This window comes from Paramormyrops kingsleyae, chromosome 8 (genome assembly GCF_048594095.1).
Source record: "Paramormyrops kingsleyae isolate MSU_618 chromosome 8, PKINGS_0.4, whole genome shotgun sequence".
Classification (NCBI taxonomy): domain Eukaryota; kingdom Metazoa; phylum Chordata; class Actinopteri; order Osteoglossiformes; family Mormyridae; genus Paramormyrops; species Paramormyrops kingsleyae.
Window position 1 is genome coordinate 16,608,956 of NC_132804.1, and position 21,601 is coordinate 16,630,556.

At 45.4% G+C, this 21,601-nt stretch overlaps 3 protein-coding genes and 1 long non-coding RNA gene across 6 annotated transcripts; 2 read left to right on the forward strand and 2 right to left on the reverse strand.

The window, feature by feature from the left end:
• Nucleotides 1-1,364: 1,364 nt before the first annotated feature.
• On the reverse strand, nucleotides 1,365-6,248 carry myl6 (myosin, light chain 6, alkali, smooth muscle and non-muscle). 2 transcript variants are annotated; one of them, XM_023831494.1, is made up of 7 exons: nucleotides 6,082-6,248; nucleotides 5,663-5,690; nucleotides 5,457-5,484; nucleotides 3,776-3,919; nucleotides 3,482-3,655; nucleotides 2,469-2,546; nucleotides 1,365-1,770 (listed from the first exon to the last, which is right to left on the reverse strand). In XM_023831494.1, exons 1-7 carry the CDS (start codon nucleotides 6,237-6,239, stop codon nucleotides 1,742-1,744), a joined length of 639 nt encoding a protein of 212 aa, XP_023687262.1. In that variant the 5' UTR covers nucleotides 6,240-6,248; the 3' UTR covers nucleotides 1,365-1,741. The 2 variants fall into 2 exon arrangements, with proteins under 2 accessions (XP_023687262.1, XP_023687272.1); XM_023831504.2 differs by lacking the exon at nucleotides 5,457-5,484 and having other exon boundaries at nucleotides 6,082-6,202.
• Nucleotides 6,249-6,303: 55 nt separating this feature from the next.
• On the forward strand, nucleotides 6,304-8,464 carry LOC111853987 (uncharacterized). The gene is made up of 2 exons (XR_002840574.2): nucleotides 6,304-6,442; nucleotides 6,743-8,464. It is a non-coding gene; the product is annotated as an uncharacterized lncRNA (long non-coding RNA).
• On the reverse strand, nucleotides 8,465-12,167 carry tsfm (Ts translation elongation factor, mitochondrial). Of its 2 annotated transcripts, none has more exons than XM_023831478.2 (6): nucleotides 12,019-12,167; nucleotides 11,457-11,594; nucleotides 10,718-10,846; nucleotides 10,297-10,419; nucleotides 9,384-9,465; nucleotides 8,465-9,109 (listed from the first exon to the last, which is right to left on the reverse strand). In XM_023831478.2, the coding sequence occupies exons 1-6, from the start codon at nucleotides 12,100-12,102 to the stop codon at nucleotides 8,718-8,720; spliced, it is 948 nt and encodes a 315-aa protein (XP_023687246.1). In that variant the 5' UTR covers nucleotides 12,103-12,167; the 3' UTR covers nucleotides 8,465-8,717. The 2 variants fall into 2 exon arrangements, with proteins under 2 accessions (XP_023687246.1, XP_023687238.1); XM_023831470.2 differs by having other exon boundaries at nucleotides 11,457-11,621; nucleotides 12,019-12,165.
• A 2,692-nt stretch (nucleotides 12,168-14,859) lies between these two features.
• endou (endonuclease, polyU-specific) lies at nucleotides 14,860-17,927 on the forward strand. The gene is made up of 7 exons (XM_023833424.2): nucleotides 14,860-15,017; nucleotides 15,242-15,404; nucleotides 15,690-15,895; nucleotides 15,981-16,094; nucleotides 16,193-16,299; nucleotides 16,812-16,954; nucleotides 17,091-17,927. The coding sequence occupies exons 1-7, from the start codon at nucleotides 14,915-14,917 to the stop codon at nucleotides 17,203-17,205; spliced, it is 951 nt and encodes a 316-aa protein (XP_023689192.1). The 5' UTR covers nucleotides 14,860-14,914; the 3' UTR covers nucleotides 17,206-17,927.
• Nucleotides 17,928-21,601: the final 3,674 nt, after the last annotated feature.

Sequence of the window (21,601 nt, forward strand, 5' to 3'; positions counted from 1 at the left end):
ACATGGGTTAAGATACAATGGGGTCGCCCAAGTTATGTGACCCAGGCTGGTGAAAAAGTCAGCTGACACAGATATGGAAAAAGCTGTTGATATTACACATGGATGTTCAGGCACGGAGGGGCCAGAGGCGAAGGCCTTTTTCCAGGGGAGTGTGGGCGGGGCAGGGGCTGTGGTTAGGAGCATAGAGCGAGGCCCACACACATGGTGCAAACCCACAACTGCAGAGCTGTGCCAAGGAAGAGGCGGGTGAAGTTACAGTGTAAATATCTGTCTGACGTCCAGCTACTGGATCATGGCTATATATCCCCGTTCAGCATTCCATTTCCTCCCCTTGGGGGGGGGGGGGGGGGGCTCCCACACTGCCACCCTGCATCTGAAACACTCGGGAACGAGGAGGTAACACCCAAGGCTGGGGCTGTACAGGTAACCTGAACAGTATTTAAGGAGCTCCCTGTTGTCAAGGTCTCCCCCACAGCAGGGAGAACGTTCTACATAATTCCAGCATTTTCTCTGTGCTCAGGGCTGCAGGCTCATGTTTGCCATATTTGCTTAGTTATCAGGGTCGGTGAGGTATGCTGGTCTTATCCGGAGCTAAACAGGCCTCAGCATTCTACAAAAATGCTTATCTGCTAGAGCAGCTCATCCTCCCTCACTGCACAGGCCTTCCGCCATCAATAACAGCAAGGGGACACTTCGATGAGGGGCTGGACAGGGGACCCAAATATACAAATAGGCCAGTTAATCATCTGCAGCCCTTGTGGCATTTGTGTAACAGCTCTTTGTACAAAAGCAGGTACAGTCTTCCACAGATATGATAGAGAGCTCCTCAGAGACACTGCTACTCACAAACGGTTAGAGGCTTTGTGGGTGTAAAGTCTGGTTTACTGCTTTTGGGGAAGATGTAGGCAATATCCCACCAATTTGCTCCGGTTAGCATGCATCGACCATCTATGCATTTACCTTTAAGAGGGAGCATGGGCAGGACTACAGTGCATCAGTGTTAAAGCAATTCCATTTCCACAAGAGCTCTTTCCCCCCTACAATGTCCTTATTTGGTCATGCCTCTCACATTGTATCACACGTGATATTCAGAGACGAGTCTATTAAGGAAAACTATGCATCAGCTGGGAGGAAACAGGACAAAGACTCCCCTTTTAGATTTCCCTATTGCAAATGGCACACTATTTTATACCATTACTGCGGAACAAAGCTTAATGTGAGTATTAGCATAAATGTAGAGATCAAGACAGGGTTCACATCAACCAAAAAAAAAAAGTCCTGCTTGAAAATGTAAAGGACGCATTTTAAAGAACTCAGTGCTAATTGATTCCATAATCTATAAAATAAAATACACATTCAACAACTTTCAGGAATCAGGCAAATTTATTTAGTCTAAACAAAATATGGCTGTGGATGAAACACCACAAGCGACTTTCAGTTCATGCCCGGTTAATTTACCGACACCTTTCCTATGACGCAGAGCGACCGGTGAGGAGGAAACTAGGACTTCCTCTCTGCTGGGTAAACCGTGAGCCTGTTCCGATCCTAGCAGCAGGTTCACGAGGCATCGCGGGGCATTCGACCTCGAACCATGGGGTGTCCGCTGTGTTGAAGGCACTTCTGAGAAGGTGAAGTAACGAAACCCAGGAGCATTGTGGGTGTCAGTATGCCAGTGGGGGTGCGGGGGATAAATATTCAAACAAAACCTATGTCTAAAATATCGAAGATGATGTTCAGGTCTTCAGCCGCTCATGACCATCCTGACAAGTTCTGTATGGAGGGGGAGATGAAGGGTTAAATGTTGAAAACTGTACAAAAATTGAAAGCAGCAAAAACAACCATGACGATCTATGTTTCTCCACTTCCTAATTACTGTAAACAAGTTGAAAACTGGACATCCCGCTTTGAAAGCAAACAGGAGGCTCAAAGACCTGTTACATAAGCAGTACGATTCCATTCTGTGATGCGAGGACAGGTTTCCAGCTCAGCTATACTAAGAGGACAAGGGGACTAGTCTTGCATGCCAATTCCTGAGTCAAGATATAACGCCTATTAAACACCTACTGGCCTTGGGGGAGGGGGGGGGGAGCATTCTGCCCCAGCAGGTATCAAATTATACGTTCTGACAAATAAGGAACGAAATGTAAATGCATGCGTGTGCAGACAGCATTATGGGAATTCCTCCCAAGACACAAAGGGTCCCTCCACACTAACACATCCAGATAAGGCATGATGTAAAGCAGACCAAACCCACGAGGCTGCTGCCATTAATGGTCAGCTGCCCCAAGGCAGTTTCCGTTCCTTCCATCCATCCCAACACCATGCAACACTTATAACAGGGCAGCAGCAACTTGCATGTGGCCACCAAGATATAGCTGCCATATTTAAGGGAGCTGCCTGGACCACAGCAGCCTGGCAGACACACAAGTGACCGTTTGCTGCTATATCACATCCCATGGGGTCTTTACCTTCATAGTTGATGCAGCCATTAGCATCTTCGTGACCTGCAATCAGGGTTTCTACCTCTTCCTCGGTCATCTTCTCTCCTGAAATAAATCAGTGATGGTCAGACATCACTTCTAGGAATAAAGCAGCTAAGAGATATCCTGAATTCCTTTGGGATAAGTGTTTAACAGAGCAGGACCCATGTGCTAATAAAGTGTTAATGCGGGAGGTGTGGCACACCCCCAGGAGAGTCCACTACAGCAGTGTTTCCCAACCAGGCCCTGGGGGGACCACCCCCCCCCCCCCACAGTCCACGTTTTTGCTTCCTCCCAGCTCCCAAGAATGTGGACCGTTTGACAGGGTGGTGGGTGGAAGCAAAGATCGACTGTCAGGGGGTCCCCAAGGACCGGGTTGGGAAGCACGGCACTACAGGACCTGACGAACGTACCAAGCGGAATTAAGATGAGCCGATTTGACTTTGGGAGAAAATCTACAGTCAAGCATGGAACTTCAAAAGGCCACCATCCCAAAGTGGAGGTTATGATGCTGACGTCAAAGTGCCGTACTGATCACAGCGACTGCGTGAACGTCTAACGGAGACCCTATTTCATTCTGCACTTCAGCCCCCCATGCCCACTAACAATCCCTCCCTTTACATATTTATCAGTTCTTATCTACCTGACTGCAATTTTGCACAGCATCTTCCAAATACTGTTGCACTTTATGTCACTATGTCCTGTCCTTCAACTGCCTTTAATTGCCCCTCGGGGACAATAAAGTTATTTGAATTGAATTGAATAGAATAGAATATAGGCAGCTTGGTAGTGGGCATTAGCTACAGTTTGGCTACCATGAAAACCAGGAGACTGCTATAAACCAAGGCCTTTCATACATGACACACATCAGCACTTGTCAATTAGACAAACATAGGGTGAAGAAAAGTTTGAGTGTTCATGTAGTGTTGGGAACATTAGCAGGCAGATACTGTGGTACCAGGTAAATTTTCAACTTGGGGAAAAAGCCTGAGAGGGCCTACCTAGTGTGGTGAGGACATGACGCAACTCGGCACCCATGACGGTGCCGTTGCCCTCCTTGTCAAAGACACGCAGGCCCTCCACAAAGTCCTCAAAGGAGCCCTGGTCCTTGTTCTTGGCAATGGTCTGAAACATGGGCAGGAACTGCTCGAAGTCCAGCATCTTGAAATTCATCTCTGATGAAGGAAAAATACATCAATTTTACATATACATAAGTCATGCAGTCCTCATCACGCCCGCCATAGAGCATACCCGCCTGCCCGCCGTAGGGCATACCCGCCTGCCCCGGGGCTCACCGTCAGCTTTGGGGTTTCCCAGGACCTTCAGCACCTCAGCATTGACGGGGTTCTGGCCCAGTGCACGCATCACGTCCCCACATTGGCTGTAGCTGATCTTCCCATCGCCTGTCCGGTCAAAAAGCAGGAACGCTTCCTTGAACTCTGAGAGGGAAAGTCAGCAGTCAGGAGAACGGGAACCTTGTTTACACGGCAAGGCATTTATCCAGGGAGTAACAGGAAGTAGATAAGGAAACAAGGCTGAGAAGTGGTAAATGCCGACGGCTTAAATGAAAGCTCTGCAGTCGGAGGCCCAGCTTTCCTTTAAAGATGAACCCTCTACACCCAAAGCACGAGAAGTTTTATATTTGTTGACTTCAGCATGTTATGGAGGAACTTCCAAAATTCCACCATGCAAAGTCCAAAAACAGTTAAAGTCCTAGTTTTACATTTTCTCTTAAGACGTCCTGTTACGCTGATTATCCCATACAAACTTTGTCCCAGTACACCCAGTCTAGCTTTCTTTCTCGTTTTAATGAGAATTTTAGAGGCATGACGTACAACTTCACTAGCACAACATTAACAGGACCTAAGAGCCAGAACTGTTTACAGAAAAACCCATACCAGTTTATGGGAGAGGGAGGGGCATAACTCATTAAAACAAAAAATTCTGTAACCCCTAACAAAAATTCTCTAACACTAACAATCACACACAGAGGGAGGCAGATGTGTGCGTTACCCTGTGGGGGTTGCTGGGATGGCACTCCTGCTCCTGGGCATTGTCTCAGCAGCCTGAGTCAGTTTTATGGTAGGTTCTGTTCCTGCAGTTTGGAATGTGGGGCATCCCGGGATAGGCCGTCTAAGGAGATGTGGCCATATAAGGCTTGTAGTGGAATGGGGCGGCAACCTGTCAACCATTTTAGGCTAAACCAAACCCGAAGAGGGGGCTACATTAAAAGGAAATCAAAAATCAGCCGCTCCTAAAATGGGCATTATTCAAGAATGACGCTGCTAAGAGCAGTGTGGCGTTTTACATCAACCTGCGGATATTTCGAATAGTCTAAATACACGATAACAAATACATTTTAAACAAATAATTGCGTTAAACGGTTTGCGATTAAAGATTTGGGCGTTTCCAATGGACGGTTTAACCTACCGACTCACGGGCTGCATCAGCGGATCTTATATGCAGGACAGAGCGGGGATATTTCATGCTTCACGTCACACGAGTAATGCAGTGGCTGGCATAAATATCTGAACGTTTAAATTCTTCGGATACGTTTGTTAATGTTAGCGAAGAACGCGTGTTAGCCGATTAGCCGTCCACCCCCCTCCCTCCCCAGGAAGTCAGGAAGTACTGACATCAGCGGCACCCCCCCCCTCACCCTCTTTCAACCACAGTGGACAAATACGGTCTAAAAACTGTACTTGGATAAGCTTGGGGCAGAAGAATGCCGGGCAAATCCCAGCTTGCCTGGAGACAATGGCTATGCAGATTAAGCCATCTGTAACGCTTCGACCAACACGATACACAAATAGCATGCGTGAAAATGAATGCAAGTCTGAAATAAACGACTGTCAAGCTTTAAACACACAAGAGGCCTCAAACAGCCCACGTCAAGGCAGTGTGTTAGTGTCTCACACTTCAGAAGTTAATATTCTCCATCTTAGTTCAAACTCCTTTTCCGATGCAGAGACTCACCATAAATCTGGTCCGGCTTAAATTCAACCTGGAAAGAGCAAGCCGGCGGTTCACGCATACAAGAGACAGGAGATGACAGATGTTTAAGAGGAAGGATGGATGAAAGGAGAGTGAAGATGACATGCAGCCACAACACGGCTGCGGAACAAGCGGAGAGCTACCGAGGTCAGACAAGAGGAAAAGGCGCAGAAAAGCGGCTCACTCACCGATGATCTGGTCCTCTGAGAAGTCAGACTGTTCAGGGAGGAACACACGCATCAAGACATGCTTTTCAAGGTTACAGCAGTTTTAAGTTAAACTGATGAAGGATCATCGGAATGCACTGGGAACCGTAAGAACTCATTAACTTATCTGTCGGAAAGTCTAAACAAACTGACTATTCACGGACGACGAATCGTTAACTCCAAAAGTACATCAAGCTGTCAAATCATGAAAGCAGACAGCTCTCCTGTAGAACTTCATAACCAGATATTTTAAGCGCAATTAGCCGCCTATAGGCTTTGATGAATTCACTATCATAGGATAGCAAATGCTATCCCCGCCCCCACCTTACTGTAAGCGCCGACTGGCTGCTAAAATTTATAAAGGAATCTCACAATAAAATGCCGCATAATGATTAACACACCATATCTGCAGTCTTCCAGCTCCTCCGGCGCCGTCAGCCACAGGGTGAAAACTTACCGCCGTCGGCAGCCGGGATAATATCCCCGTCACGTCATTGGGTGTGGCCGCTCGGCAGCCAATCCAATTATAGCGACGGGGTGTTGGTATGCGCATGTGCATCACCCTGCATTTTTTTTTTCGTTGCAGGGGTCCTCAACTATTCTTCTTCGGGGCAAAATTCCACCAGCAATACAAACCCATAGATACAATTCCTGCGTCCGCTGCGTCCGAAAAGAATGCCGACTTTGGACGATTGTGGAATCGATCGCACAGTCTGAATTCAATTATTTTTTGGTACGGAGCCCACGAGTTGGTGATCACTGGTTTGTAATGAAACCCTCTTGCTTTCTGCACCCAGTTTTCATTAAAATAATGTAAAAAAAATATTATTTATATAGAATAAGTCTTTATTCTATTAACTTGTTATATCGGTCAGCAGGCCATATATTTTAATATAACCGATAAACTTAAATGCTTGCAGTACACAGAAGAATGGCAATAATTGGAGTATATAATTTATTGCAGTTTAAACCAAAGGAGTTCTAATGACAAACAAATTTGTATTTTTTTAATCAGCAAATGTATCTGTAAGTGATTCATGTCTATTCTTATAAACCTTGCAGGAGGAGTGAAGCACGGCGTTTAACTGTGAAATCACCGTGCAGCAATGAGGTGGATCAGCACAAACATTAACCTGAAGCCCCAGCACTGGCCTTTGCAGGAACTAAATCCTGCCCAAATGAATGACAATGCTCCTGAAGGAGAACGACGGATAAGGACTTACATAGACAAGGATAGCGGAGAACAATTTTAGTTAGCATTAAAACAGACCTACAGAAGGGGGCAGTTAATTTCCATCTGTTAGAAAAGACATTTAAAATCCCGATTACTCATTTATCAGTTATAACATGATATTCAGTAAAAGCAGAGCAAACAAAAACAATAAAAACAGTGAACATTCAAACATTTTCAAATTTCATACATTTGCTGTTTTTAGAGTTAATCCTGAGTTTCATGTGCTCTTAAGGAAACATTCGAATACTAACATCTTGTAACACAATGTACATGTGGAGTAACGCAGAACACAGGACAAATATGCATAAAATATGTACAGCAGTCATTCATCTCTCATCTGTAATAGAGAGGCCCCTCCCACTTACCTCTACAGCACTGGGATCAAACTGCGAGTCGGAAGGGCGCAAGAGCCGGGGCCTCAGCTCCGGAAGACGTCTGACTGGTGTGGAAGCTGGGGAAAGGCTGGGGAACGGTGGTCCCAGCCTGGGGGGGACGGTGGCGGAGACTGACCTCCTCAAGGTCAATTCTCGCTTTGAAGCCATCATTCGTGCGGAAGCCTGTGTTCCGTGTGATAAGAATGGCTGATTCCTGCGATACACAAGTACAGTGCTGTAAAAGAAATGATGTCAGATCCAGGAGACCCTAAGGCGGAGAGAGAGATGATTGGAGTTTCACCAGGAACATGGAGATGGATCTTGAGGGAATAGCTGAAGAGGGTTTTGTAGGAGAGAGGGAGACAGGAATTAAATGAAACTTCATTCGACGAATGCCTTCATGAGCAGTCATGCCTTTCTGTGGGGCTGTTTTCAACAGTGGGGTGTAGCAGGTCCCAATATGTTTAGGAGATGAGGATCTTCAGGGCAGTCTACATAAATTGTACATATGGGCCATTCTGTTTGTCGCTGAAATCTAGCTGAGCTATTTCCGTTGTGATCCCTTGACAGTTTGCCTTTCCTCCTTCCTGCACTAATTCTGATATGTGGAGCAGGCTTACATGCTTCGCTCTCTCTCTGCGGCCTCATCTCGACTGCGCTCTGGTCACGTCAGCTGAGACACGGCATCCTAGACCGTCACACTCCTGCTTGTGTAGCCCAGTCTTTTCCCTGGGGTAATGTACTATCCCTTCTAGGCATTGTAATTACATACAGAAATTTGCTACCATTGAATGACCAAACCACACTGTTGATGTTTGATGCATTAACTTACGTAACTGATTGTTTTGTTGCATCCTTGTGATCAGGGTAGGGTGTCTCAGGGCTGTATTTTCCAGTCATGTCTGATACACACATAGTATGATATGGTTTGAGCCGTTAACCAGCTAACTGTTGGGGGACTCGCTAAGTTTGGCCATTGTCAGCACTAACCAGCATTAGGCACTGATGAGACTATCCCCCCCAGGGATAAATGTTTATTCTGGACTTTACAGGTTGTACTTTGACTGTTAGTAGATAAGCAATCATTCTCTATTACGTATCTTATAATCACAATCTGATCACTTTGTGCTTCTGTGTTATACCAGCAGTATTTAATTAAAGAGAAGGCAGACTTCATGAATCTCAGTAATTGATTTATTAAGTGTTCAGTTCATTAATGGTCATTTCCAAACACATACAGTACGTTACACAGAGCTGGTGGCCCACAGCTGTGGATCATGCTGCATAACTGTATTTTTGCTTCTTTGTGATAAAATTAATGTCATATGGAGTTTGGATTTGCATTAAACGTCCCAGCAGAGTACCAGCTGTGTCACATCTGGGTAGGACAGTCAAAAGCCTTCTAAAAAGTCCTAATGGAGGTTCTCATTCATTGGTCAACATTGCTACTCCCTTCTCCACACTGGAATCGGACAAAGTCCAGCACACGGGCACCTTGCTCAGTCAGGTACTGGCTCACTGTCTTGCTCGGGTCCGACAGGAAGCTCTGAGGCAGTAGCCGGGTCTCGGAGTCCCCACACGGCACATCGTCCTTGTCGCCTAACGACAGAGGTGCCTCGCCCACAATGTGCTGCCCCAGCTTCCTCCCTGTGGTCTCCACATCGCCCTGGCCACCCTGAAGGACCACAAGGGCGCCATACCGGCCCATGGATACGCCCGCCTGTCCGGGCACCGCGCCGTGGATGTAGGATCCCACGTGCCACTCGACGGGCACTCCCAGGAGAACCGCTCGTCTCACGGCAATGTTCTCGCCAAGCCGACCTGAGGGACACATCAACCCTTCTGGTTACGGAGAGGTGGAGACTTTACTCTCATGTTCACCAAGAGGCATGTTCTTCAGTAGGCCTTCCCCCTTAACCTCCAGACTACAAAGACTCCTATGAAATTTTATATTAATTTGATCCTTGAATAACTCATCTCCTAGAGGCAAAGATCTTCAAGCAAGAAGCAATATAGAAGAACACTTTAAAATGATGGATTGTGCTGCTGAGAATCAGTGATAGCTACCAGCATCAAGCAGACAACATTCACTCACCAATGGCTAGGGCCAGCTGGTCAGCGATGGTGGATCCATCAGACATCCTCAAGGCAGAGAGGTCTTCTGCAGACAACATACTCTGAAACACAGATACAGACCATTCACCAAGGGTTTATTTGTAAACTACTGTTTTTAGTCCCAGGACACCTTTAATTGAGAGTCTGGGTGGCTCAGTGGTCAGCATTACCTTAAATCACATGGCTTGAAGGTTTGAATCCCACCTCCATCCTGTATTTGGACTTTATGCTCCACTCACCATTCTTCTGGGTACCGTGACTTTCAATTGCCCATAGTGTGTGTGTGTGTGTGTGTGTGTGTGTGTGTGTGTGTGTGTGTGTATATATAGGCACTTTCCCACCTTTCTCAGGATCTGCGTTCCCACCACAGGAACTGAGCCCGAATTGTAGTTCCTCAGAGTAACCTCCTAAACCTCTGTTTTCAACCCCTACACTGAAGGCACCCCAACTGGGGTACATACCCTTCACTCGACCGAGAAGTACTGGGTGGGGCTTACAGCGATAAACTTTGCCGATTGGTTGACCACAAACACTGATGCTAACCTGGAAGTCATACAGAAGTGCAGGAAAGAGTGACAGAAGTTGTGGAGCAAAACTTGATCAAACAGATTTATTTAGGTTATTTGCGGTAAAAAAAAAAAAAACTGAGGTGCAAAAACTTTTGTCTAATAGTGCATGTTCCTGAACCTCGGGGGGAACATGCATATATGTTTGGAAGATGGATGGTCAGATGCATTCCATTAAGATGGAGAACTTGGAAAAACATGGCCGCCTGTCAATTAGTGGTTTGATTAACCATTAAAATGCCTCTTAAGGCCACTGTAAAGCCATCCTACCCCACTGCCCTGCATTGCCGGGAAGGAGCAGCAGTGTGCCCCAGGCCTCGTCCCCACCTTCACGTAGTCACCGTGAGACACAGCCCTGCTGCGCTGATGGGCCATCGCTGCAGAGGCAACGTCTCCAACCAGCTTCTGGAATTTCTCGTTCCGGGCGACAAAGTCGGTCTCGCAGTTCACCTGAGCATCAACGAGCATCATTAGCGACGCACTGGTGTTTTCAGCGTTAGTGGTGGCCGGCAGGCTCAAACCCTATAAGACTGTCACGTGGCTATCAACTGTACTACTGTTTACTAATAAACTGGGGGAAAGCACAGATCATCAATAAAGGCAATACAGACATAAAAATAATGAATTAACCTCCCTCCTCTGAGTAAAACAAGTATGGCAGAATACAACTAAATGTACAGACTGTGTAGACAGTTACATAAGTGATGACTGATAATTCAAATGTAATGTAAACAAGTGAACGACGCACCTCCACCATGACAGCGGCTTTCTCCCCCATCAGCTGCCCGATGAGACCTTCCTGGGCGCGTCGCCCTTCCAGCCGCACCGCCTTCGTCCATCCTTCTTTCTGTGCCTGCTCGTGCAACCAGAGCTCCGCCTGGAACAAGACATAGTGCACTGAGCCACGACCCCATGTGGAAATGAAACATGCCGGCTAGGCTTGGCCGGTATTAAAGTTATACGCTAAACCGCTGTATTTTGGGCATATAGCAGTATTTTGAACTCATCGAGGCATAATAGCTGATGAGGAAGTGAGGGGTTAAAACACAAGGTCTTTAATGACAACAGCTGTAAGAGGCACCAGATAACCTTACAAATATTAACCATAATACTGAACAGTACTGTGATGGAGAAACAAACACAGGTTTCACCATCAGGCAGTTCTACCCCTACTCTGTCCCACTGTTCTGAAACACTAGGGTGAGTAAAAATGGGACACTTTCTGAAAATTTGCTTTCTGGAAAAATTCACAGAATCATGTCAATGTCTTGAATCCCAGCTTGATATCATTCTAAATACATTCATGCCCCTTGAACACAATATAGAAGAGAAAATAAAGTATTACTAAACACATATATTAACTGCAAATTTTAACTGTCCCATTTTAACAATACTCACCCTACATTTGAGTGTGTGATTTAGCACTGTCTCGAATGGGAACTCCGGAAAGTCTTTTTCCATTGTGAAGTACTAGTGGTTTCCATTACCTGTTTCACATCGTTGTTGAATTTCTCCAGGGCCTTCTTACAGCTGGTGAACGAGTAGCCAGTCGTCTTTCGCAGTTTGACCAGAAGCGCTTTGTCTGCCGTCAGAAGGAGACGGTTCGTGTGGATTAACTGGACATGCTGAGAAATGGGGCCCGGAGAAAGACACTGTCACATAAAGAAGGCGGCGAGACAATTAGATAAAGCGGGGTGGGGAGGCTCCCCAAAAACATTCATTACAATTAATCTCGCTACACACCTCGCTGGGTCAGGCGGTATTACATAAACGGTAGGCTAAGTAACTGTCTCACTATTAATATGCTATTCGGGACAAATCTCAATATTCACTTTCAAAGTAAATCCTAAATATTCATGTGGGACCGATTATCTGATGGAGATAAATTACACTCCTGGAAGCCTTTAAATCTGTGAAGAGATAGCCGGTCTGGACGCAACATGCCGGCTTACTAAGCACGCTTTCATGTCATTATAAAATACAAACGGCGTCTCCAGATACCGGACCTGCACAAGACAAGCTATTTTACAGAGAAAACCTAACGGTTACCTTTGTGATGTCTGTTTTTATAGATCTCATTACAGAGTATAGAGCCATAACGCGCTTGATGCTTGGCTCTGCCGACAAACTCATATATACCCTTAAAACAACCAAATGTCATTGACCCACGTTTTCTACGGATAGCACAGAGGGTTAAACCGTGCTGCGTGCGTCTTTTCCTAACTTTTTAGTTTTCGTGGCTTCGTGTCTCCCCCTTCTGGTTGGGAGGGAAACATTTCAAAAATAATAAGTAAACAACTATTTGATATCAGTAGTAATACTCATTATAGTAGTGGCAGCATTTTAAATATATAATTAGCAATTACAATAGTTAAATTCCATCCATTATCTTCCGCTTATCCGAGGTCCGGTCGCGGGGGCAGCAGTCTCAGCAGGGAAACCCAGACTTCCCTCTCCCCGGCCACGTCATCCAGCTCCTCCGGGGGGATCCCGAGGCATTCCCAGGCCAGCCGAGAGACATAGTCCCTCCAGTTAAATTCCATTTGATAGTTAAGATGGGTGCCGGCCAGTAAAAACAGCATGACAAATTAAAATTTTATTTTGTAACTTTATTTGCTTGCTTTTTAAAAACTTATTTCTCTATAATGTAATTATTGCTCATTTAACTTCGTTTCTACATCATTTTTCGACCTTAAGCTTAACTTCTACTGCTAAAGAAGTCTGGCTCTTCAGGTCTCAAGCTGTCATGGCATGCCACCCCCCGTGGGAAAAAATGACTACCCCTCCCCCCCACCACAATCCTAAAGTTTTATGTGTAACTGCTATTAACGTAAGGGTACATCTACCGTCTGTATCAGCTGGTATACTCTGGACCGAAACACAATTTAACCTGCAAGATCGTTCGATCTCCACCCCACACCCCCACCATTCCCCTTGTTCGTTTTTACAACTCGAACGCCTTTTTATTTTGCCCAGATTTATCTAGTGTAGCATGTTGGAGTACGCCGTCTCCACCGGGTCCGTGGATGAGAAGAGATTCACAGCTGACACGGGGAGAAGTTGCATAGGGGCCGCTGATGTTCTCTGTGCCCCCCCCTATCTGTTCCGATTAGGTAGCCTTGCCTTGCCGGCGCGCCAGTCAGTTCTCGTTTTGATTAGTTACAGCCTTATAGAATCATTCCCTTTATTTCCCCTTATAGAATTATTCCCTCAATTACCACATTGTCTTGACTGATACCGTGTTTGTAATCTCTTTTGGCTGCCTGTCCAGCCTTCGATATAGGTTTGCAGTGTGTTTGAACTCCCTGTGTCCTCAGTGGACTGAACTCTGTCCCACCGCTGATAACTGTCTCTAGTTATCCATGCAAAGTGGTAGCTGTGCAGATTTTCCATGTGAAACACAGCAGATGGCAGGTCCTACGTACGACTGTTACGTGCTTCATATCAACAGATTAAACATTAATCATAAACCACAGGTGACAAGGAAGACGCTGGACTATATGTTCACACACACACACACACACACACACACTATAGCACAGTGTTCTAAAACATGCTTTGCTATAAAACACACACATACCTATACATTATAGACTTGCTATCACCGTTTACTTTTAGTTCTTAAAAGATTTTTGACATTTTCGTATTTTCATGTTAGGAAATGTGTGTGTGTGTATATATATATATATATATATATATATATATATATATATATATATATAGGTCAAATAATACAAGTTTCTTATATAACACGGACAGAGTATGTAACAGGCAACCTTTTTCAAGCAAAGAGCCATTTTCTCCTAAATGTCTGACCCAAGATTTAGAAAGAGCCACAGTGGGTAAAGAAGGGGGATTGAGATACGATTTTTTAATGTAATATGTGTATATATGCATTTAACGCAAATTTTTTTTTTTTTTTTTTTGGGGGGGGGTGGTTAAATCACTCAGACGTGTATAGCACCGCAAAGGTGACTAGCAGTATAACACTGATTAGTTCTGTAGCGATAGTCTTCACCCTCATCCCTCCTTTTGTTTGGCTCTGCAGTCGCCTGCCCTTCACTCTCCACTTCAGTACTGTAACTCTGCTGACCCAGCAGTGCAAAATGAATAAACCACTCCGAACTCAGCTGGCTATAATATGTAAATCGGAGAAAATGTAATAATTTTTACGAAGACCTGGGAAGGCGTGGTGACGATTTACTACAAAAAGTATATGAAAGAATTAGAAATCCCAATAAACGTTGAAGCGTACATCCAATCTCAGGTGCTTAAGAAAACTCCGGAAAGCATACCATTTAATCAGAGAGGTCATCTCTTTTTATGAAATGACTTTGAGGAAGTCTGTTAGCAAAGAATATTGAGTGTATTTTTAGTAATTGTCGTGAGTAACATGCAAATGTATAAAATCTCAGTGTGTGCAAAACTTTTGACTGCTAGTGTGTGTGTGTGTGTGTGCTGTGTGTGTATATGCATTTCCTAAATGTCTAATATGACATAACTTTTACGTGATGACAAGCCTATACTGTACTGTTATGTGTGCAATTTTTATAGCACAGCACTGTTTTTGATGTTATTGAAATGTATCCAGTGTCCTGACTTGTAATCATCTGTTTTTTATTATTTTTGAGAAGGTACACCTGTTCCCAAGGTCCATGATATAGTCCTTGCTGTGTGTTAACCCCTGAAAACAGACTGATTACCTTAGCGACCTCTGGCATGTTCAAACCTATTTGCCAGCATTAAAGATGCGTGTAAACATTCCAGTTGGCAGTTGGACATTTGATCATTTCATGATTTTTTTCCACTTTAATTGATAGTGAGGAAGATAAAATGACATTCGTCAATTCCGTACAGCATGCTTGTTGTAGGAGTGGTCAGAGGATTGCAGCGGTTTAAGGTTCTGTGACTTTTGATTGGTCAGATCACCCACCTATAAAACTGAATGCATGCAGTGAGCTGCACTCCTTCTGGGTGTAGTGAACCAGCAATGCATTTGTACCTGCTTCTCTCGCTCTGTGTGTCTCTGTTGGCTCAGACACACAGCAGTAAGTATATGAGTAAATGATGCCTGCAGGCAGCTGTATACCTCCTGGGGGTCCTCACCTGGCACTGCAGTGTCATTCCTGCGTTTGTCATGTTCTAATGATGCGTAGTTTTTATTACTCTGTTTGCCTGCTGTATCTGTTATTCGTATACCTAGAACATACAATTAACTGATGTTTCTGTTACTATGATTTTTACTTTTATTCTTTGGTCTGTTCTTTCTAAGGCACTTCAGGGACTGACATCTCGGACTCAGACATAAAGACGGTGTCTGAGTTACTCTATAAGCTGGATGTCAACAAGGCCTCTTCCGCTGAACTTGTCATCGACCGTCAGGCCCTGATTCCTGACTCTGAGACCGGCTTGGAGAAGGACCTCTCCCCCCGCACGTAAGGGTTGCCCCCCCCCCCCCAGCTGCCTTTTAACACTCTTTTCCTGTCATGCTTAAAGATGACAAATATAAAAATGTTTCCATCATGCCAGTATTCAGGTTGAAGGGACTGTTTTTAGTGCCTGTCTGTTGAAAATGTTCAGTGTAAGTCATCCCTGGAAATGTATAAGTTGTGCATCTCACCCACTGAGTTTGTTTGTTTTATGTTGCGTAAACGTATGTTTTTTTTGAGAACAGCAGTCAAGCAGACACTCAGGTGCACTTACGAAGTTCTGTCTGTCAGGCTATTCAAGTTTGTGGATGAGGAATCCCTATTCTCCAAGCCCACGTTCTCCGCCCTCCTGGCTCTGCTGGACAACTACCACAGGCAGACTGGACAGACTGAGAACTTTTCAGAAGCTCAGGTGTCTGAGCAGGACAGGTTCCTCCATGAGGTCATCTCCAAGACTGATGTGGGAAGGGAGCTCTACTTTTTCTTCCGCAACAAAGGTTTGTTTACTGCCATACTCCTTTATGCCTACATTCAGCAGAGTATGGAGATGATGAGCGTGTGACTCATCTTCTCGTGCTCCAGGCCGCTACAGCTCAGAGGCAGAGTTTATACAGGACCTGAAGATGATGTGGTTCGGTCTCTATTCTCGCAGCAGCAACAAGATGGATTCCAGTGGTTTTGAACACATCTTTGCAGGTTTGTCTGCATTCTCTCCCATTTGTGTGCTTTTTTCTGACAGTCTTTCCCAATGGCTGCTTTCTCAGACTCCTCCATCTGTGCTGGTCTCTCTGCAGGAGAGATTAAAGGCGGTAAGGTGTCTGGTTTCCACAACTGGATCCGGTTTTACCTTCAGGAGAAGGAGGAATCACTCAACTACTACAGTCACAGCTTTGATGGACCTGTAAGTTCACACATCTCCCTTGGCCTGTTTTGCATCATTCCTCTCGTGTTTTCACTCTTTTCCACTGCCTTCAGCTTCACCTGTGCTACTGCTGCACATATATTTTTATTGGAGCTGGATCATTGGGCGTTGTCTCTTTATATGGATACAAATGTGGAAATTAAGAATTTTCATGTATTTACTTAAATATTTATATTTTGATACTTAGCCCCTGCCTGAGTTGTGAGGTTTTAATACATAAGTATTTATTGTTATATTCTGCTATCTATATTTATAATTAAATATTATCTAAAATCCTCTTCTATTGTAAATCTTGTCAACTTTTGATATTAAGATAAAAAAAACAAACAGTCATGAATGTTATTAGTTAGTATGGACTCTACTCCCTGGTAAGCAGTGTGGCGTATGGAGGATGCTATAGAGTATAGAGTACATGTCGGGCATAGTATTCCCTCTTGTGGCTGTTTTGTGGAAGTGCGGCTCTCGGCTGACACTGGCTTTCTGTCTGCCAGTGGACCACTTTCCCTGATGTGATGGGCATGCAGTTCGAGTGGGGCGGCTACTTCAAGCAAGTTGGCTCCTCCATTATTGGCAGCAGCCCGGAGTTTGACTTCGCCCTCTACAGCCTGTGCTACATCAGTAGACCAGGGAAGCGGTGAGAGGTCTTCCTAGTCAGGAACGCTTCCCCACCCGGCTGTGTGGGAATGAAAAGCCACAGAGAGCAGGACTGAAAGCACCATGTAAGGAGTCGAGAGCGAGTTTGCTTATGAGGCTGGGTTTTACATTTTCAGATGTCACCTCAGCGTAGGAGGGAAGGCAATGAGCATCCAGACCTATACCTGGGATAACTCGTCATACGGGAACGGGAAGAAGTACATCGGCTCGGCCTACCCGGCCACCCCTTAAGACACCTGCGCTCCGTCATGGCGCAAACGGCAAATACAAACCCAGCTTGATCAGACGTTTTATTGCTGTTAATAGATTTGAGACTCTTGCTCTGTCTATATCATTCTCTATTCTCTGTCCACCTCTGAATGCCATTGTATGTAGCCCCTATATTAGCGCCCAAAACCTTCGCTGTGATTTTACTCACTTGCTCTTCCCATACATCAGCTGCAAAATGTTAATTTAAAATCTAAAGGGCAAACTTGAAAACTCTTTTTCAATACTTATACATATAAAACATATAAAAACATTTCCTCAAAGTTAAACCAGTACATCACTGTAAAAGTGTGACTTAACATACATAACATAGTGACAAATATATGATGAATATTATTATTCTAAATTCTTGCCACAGTGCCAATACCGACATCATGACTCAACTGCGCCATGACTTAGCATAAAGCTAAGTAGGTATAATCCACTTGTGGAAGCCATGTTGGACATGACCCAGTGAGGAAGCCCAGCGATGTACCCTTTGGCTCGCAGTATTAGAACCACCCTTGTCTAGCACGTCAGAAACCCTCCATCAGACGCAGCAATGTCACGTGGTGTCTCTCTGTTATTCTACTTACATGTAATCGTGAGAATGACATTCTCTGTGTTTTAATTGATATTTACATATACCATATTTTGAAATCATTAGATGTTTGTAGAAAACTAAATACTTCTCCTCTGGCATTGTATGTAGTTGCTTTATTTAATTGATCTAAGATATATATTACATATATATTTTAAAGCCTGATTTATTTAATGACGGAATATTATCATGCTGTGCTACCACCAGTGCCTAATTAGTCCTGAGACAGCATTCCTCTTTGGGCCCCTGAAAGCATGGCATCCAAATCGTCCTAACTACACTGAGCACTCAGTGGTCTCTAGAAACCCCATCACAGTGAGACCAGCAGCAGTTTTCTTGATGTTTTTGAGAGAAGCCACTGGAAGATGAAACCAACTCAAAGCAGATTTGTCTCAGGGCTGAACCTGAAGCCTTATCCACATTGTTGGGGGGGTGGGGGGTGTCAGATGCAAGATTTTTGGGGTCTTGTGTTCCAGCAGGCCTGAGATGCTCCTGAGCTGACCTTCTTCTTGGGTGAGATGGACATTCATTAGATATTTTGAATGAAAGATCATTTCCATTGTTCCGATTGTTGTCCTCACAGAACCTATGAGCACGATCTACATCTGCAACTTTCACAAGTAGTCTGCAGTTCCCAGATTCACCTCAATCGCTTTCACTGCATGACACCTTTGCCCTCATGCATCCTGGTAACAAGTGGCTTGTCCACAAAGCATGTGGGAAGCATCCTGGGAACCTGACACCTGTTGGGCAGATCGCCAGAAGGCAGCTGACCGGGCAGTTTGCACCCCAGGGGGCTTAAATCGGATAAACGTCAGCGCCGAACCCCCCTTTGTCGCCAAGGGACAGCACCCTCGGAGCGACCCGCGACGGCGGAGCCACTGGGCCCGGAGCCCGGCCTCCCAGCGTCCCGTGGGGCGTCTTCCACCCTAGCCAAGTTGCCGGGGCCTCAGGCTAGCGGACTCCCTTTGTCCTGTGGGGGGGGGGGGGGGGGTCCCCTTCTTGCCGCAGAAAGTGACCCTTTGCTCGGTGAAAATACAGCCAACACTTCACAGCTGCTTTTCATTTGGGGGGAAAAAACGGCTGCGCCAGAGCCCCCAGGCCCAAGCAGGACACTTACTGGGGGGGGGGGTTGTAGGTGGATTTTGTTTAGGTGACAAAAAGTTCTGGTTTATACAGGTAGCACAGTGGTGGGTGGATGTGTCTGAGTTTGACCACATTAACACTGGTTTTCGTGTCAGAGTTACACACAGACACACTGTACTAGACCAGGCTGAGACACTGTAGGAAAAGGCTGCCACACTTCTCCAGATCTAGTACCATATATATGAGTTTAGTGCTGTCTGTCTTGTTCTCCTTTTGTCTGTTCCCCTGAGTATTCCAGTCTCTCTCAGGACAGGCAGCTTGACAGATGGACTCCCCGCCCCCCCACCCCCTCCCCCGGTGTCTAAAAAGCTTTGGAAGCAGAAACGTTAGAGGTTCAGACCCCTGCCTGGAGGGATTTTTTTTTTTAGCTCCAAAACTCTGACATCTGATTTGACAAACAAGCAGAGGACTGATCCTCTTCTTTCGATGCATTTAATCATCTGAAGTCTCATAGCCATTCACTAAAGAGGGAACCAAACATTTATGATTTACGTTAACACATCACTCCCTCAAAAAAAAACAAATTGGAGCACAATTAATTTTTCATAATAATTAAATAGCCCAAATATTATTTTGTTGAATATTCAAAAGAAAACATAAATGTAGGAGAAAATTCACATTTGCAAAACTGTAGTCATGGTTCAGCCGTGCTTCTTAATTTAAATATTTCGGATAAATATTTATGTATAAAATATCTCCAGAATTATTAATAATCTGTTTGATCAGATTAAAAGCAGTTTGTGTTGTAACTGATTGAACGTGTCTTTAGATTAGTTTGCACATCGCAGATCTGCTACATTTTTCTCACAACCTGCCAGTTTAAACCCGAGCAGATGACCATAAGCCGCCATGAGTGTGCTGCTCGTTAGCTGAATATTCATTGCTTTGAATTATTCAGGAGCCCTGTGAATGATCCCCGTGAATGATCCCCGTGAATGATTACCCGTCAGCCCGCACGCCAGCCCCATCTTCCATCCACCAGCCAGCAGTCTGGCTCGGACTGTATCGCCTCCTTCACCAACATACGTCACTCGTAACTCTGAGGGCTGCACCCAGCTCGAGACCACAGGTTGGCATATCATCACTCATGTCACTGCGAGGTCCTCGCCTGACAAGTGACCCCCTCCCCCATCTAAAAGGAGATGCCACTGGTTCTGTCTCTAAGCTCTTAAAGACACACCTTTTGTCCTCCATCACCATACGTCGAAATGAGTGGCACCTCTACTTAGCTTGCAGTTGTTGTTTTTTTGCATATTTATACAAATGGCTATTTCTTTGAAAGAAGCTCAAATTCAGTTCCCTTACAGAGCCCCTTACAGTCACATGTCCATGGTCTTGTCGGGTAGGGTATCTGCAAAAAGGGATCTCTAAAGCAGCTCCACAGCCCAGCTTGAACCCCCCCCCCCCCCCACTCTGTGCCTGTGCCACTGTGCGCCCCACCCAGCAGTCTGCGTGATCCTCCCCCTCTGCACCTGCCTTCTGCAGCTCCAGTGAGCAGCCGACAGAAACACTGTCTTGCCCACAGGGGCTGCCGGGGACCCCACTCTGCCTGATATGTGGCCCCACAGTGGGATTTTCACAAAAACGTGTCCAAAACACACACACAGACACGCAAGTCAAAACACATCTGAACACACACTGTCTCAGGTGAGTCTGAGCACACATCCAGACACATATGACGTGTGATGAATGGAGAGTCCCCACAAGGATAGGAATATATGAACTGTGTGTGTGTCTGTGCATGTGTCTGAGTGTGTGTCTGTGTGTGTGTGCATGTGTGTCTGTGTGTCCGTGTGTGTGTGTGTGTATGCATGTGTCTGAGTGTGTGTGTCTGTGTGTGTGTGCATGTGTGTCTGTGTGTCCGTGTGTGTGTGTGTGTATGCATGTGTCTGAGTGTGTGTGTCTGTGTGTGCGTGTGTGTCTGTGTGTGTGTGTGCGCGCACACGCAGGGATTTGCCTAAGCGTGTGTTTCTGTTACCTGAGTCTGGAAAAAACGAGAGCAGAGATGCCAGGACCCATCTGCTGTAGCAGTGAGTGCAAAAACACCTCTTCCATTCGAACCCGTTCCTGAGGGACAATGTCAGCTCCGACCTCGGCAGTAAGAACAAATTATTAAACCTGAAGCATCCTGATTACGGATGGGACCGATGCAGAACTGAGAAGGATACAGAACTGCTACTTCAGTTATCAGTATCTGTTCCATGATTTTCGTTTCTCTTTTCCTTCCTGCTCTGAATAAGTTGGGAGGTTAGAGTACAACGCATACGGTGCCTCTGGCGTTCCTGCCGACTGCGTGACACCTCGGGGTCGGTGTATTCCCACCGCGGGCTGCAGGTGCATGAAGGACAAACCCAGCCCTGTGGGAGAGCGTGGCTGCGGGGTGCAGAGCGTGAAAAGCTTCCACTGGGTGCACAGCAAGAGCTTCAGCTCTAACCCCTCCACTTACACACAGGACCGCTGCTTTCCTAAGCCAGAGAACAATGTCAGCCATTTTAAAACAGGATAACAGACTTTGAGAAGGAACCAGAGTTCTTATCCTGGTAACACCATGCAGAGTAAAAAAATATGAAATATAGGAAGGTTTTTAGAGTTAACTTTAATTTAAAAGGTCACTCTAACATGCCTCATTACTTT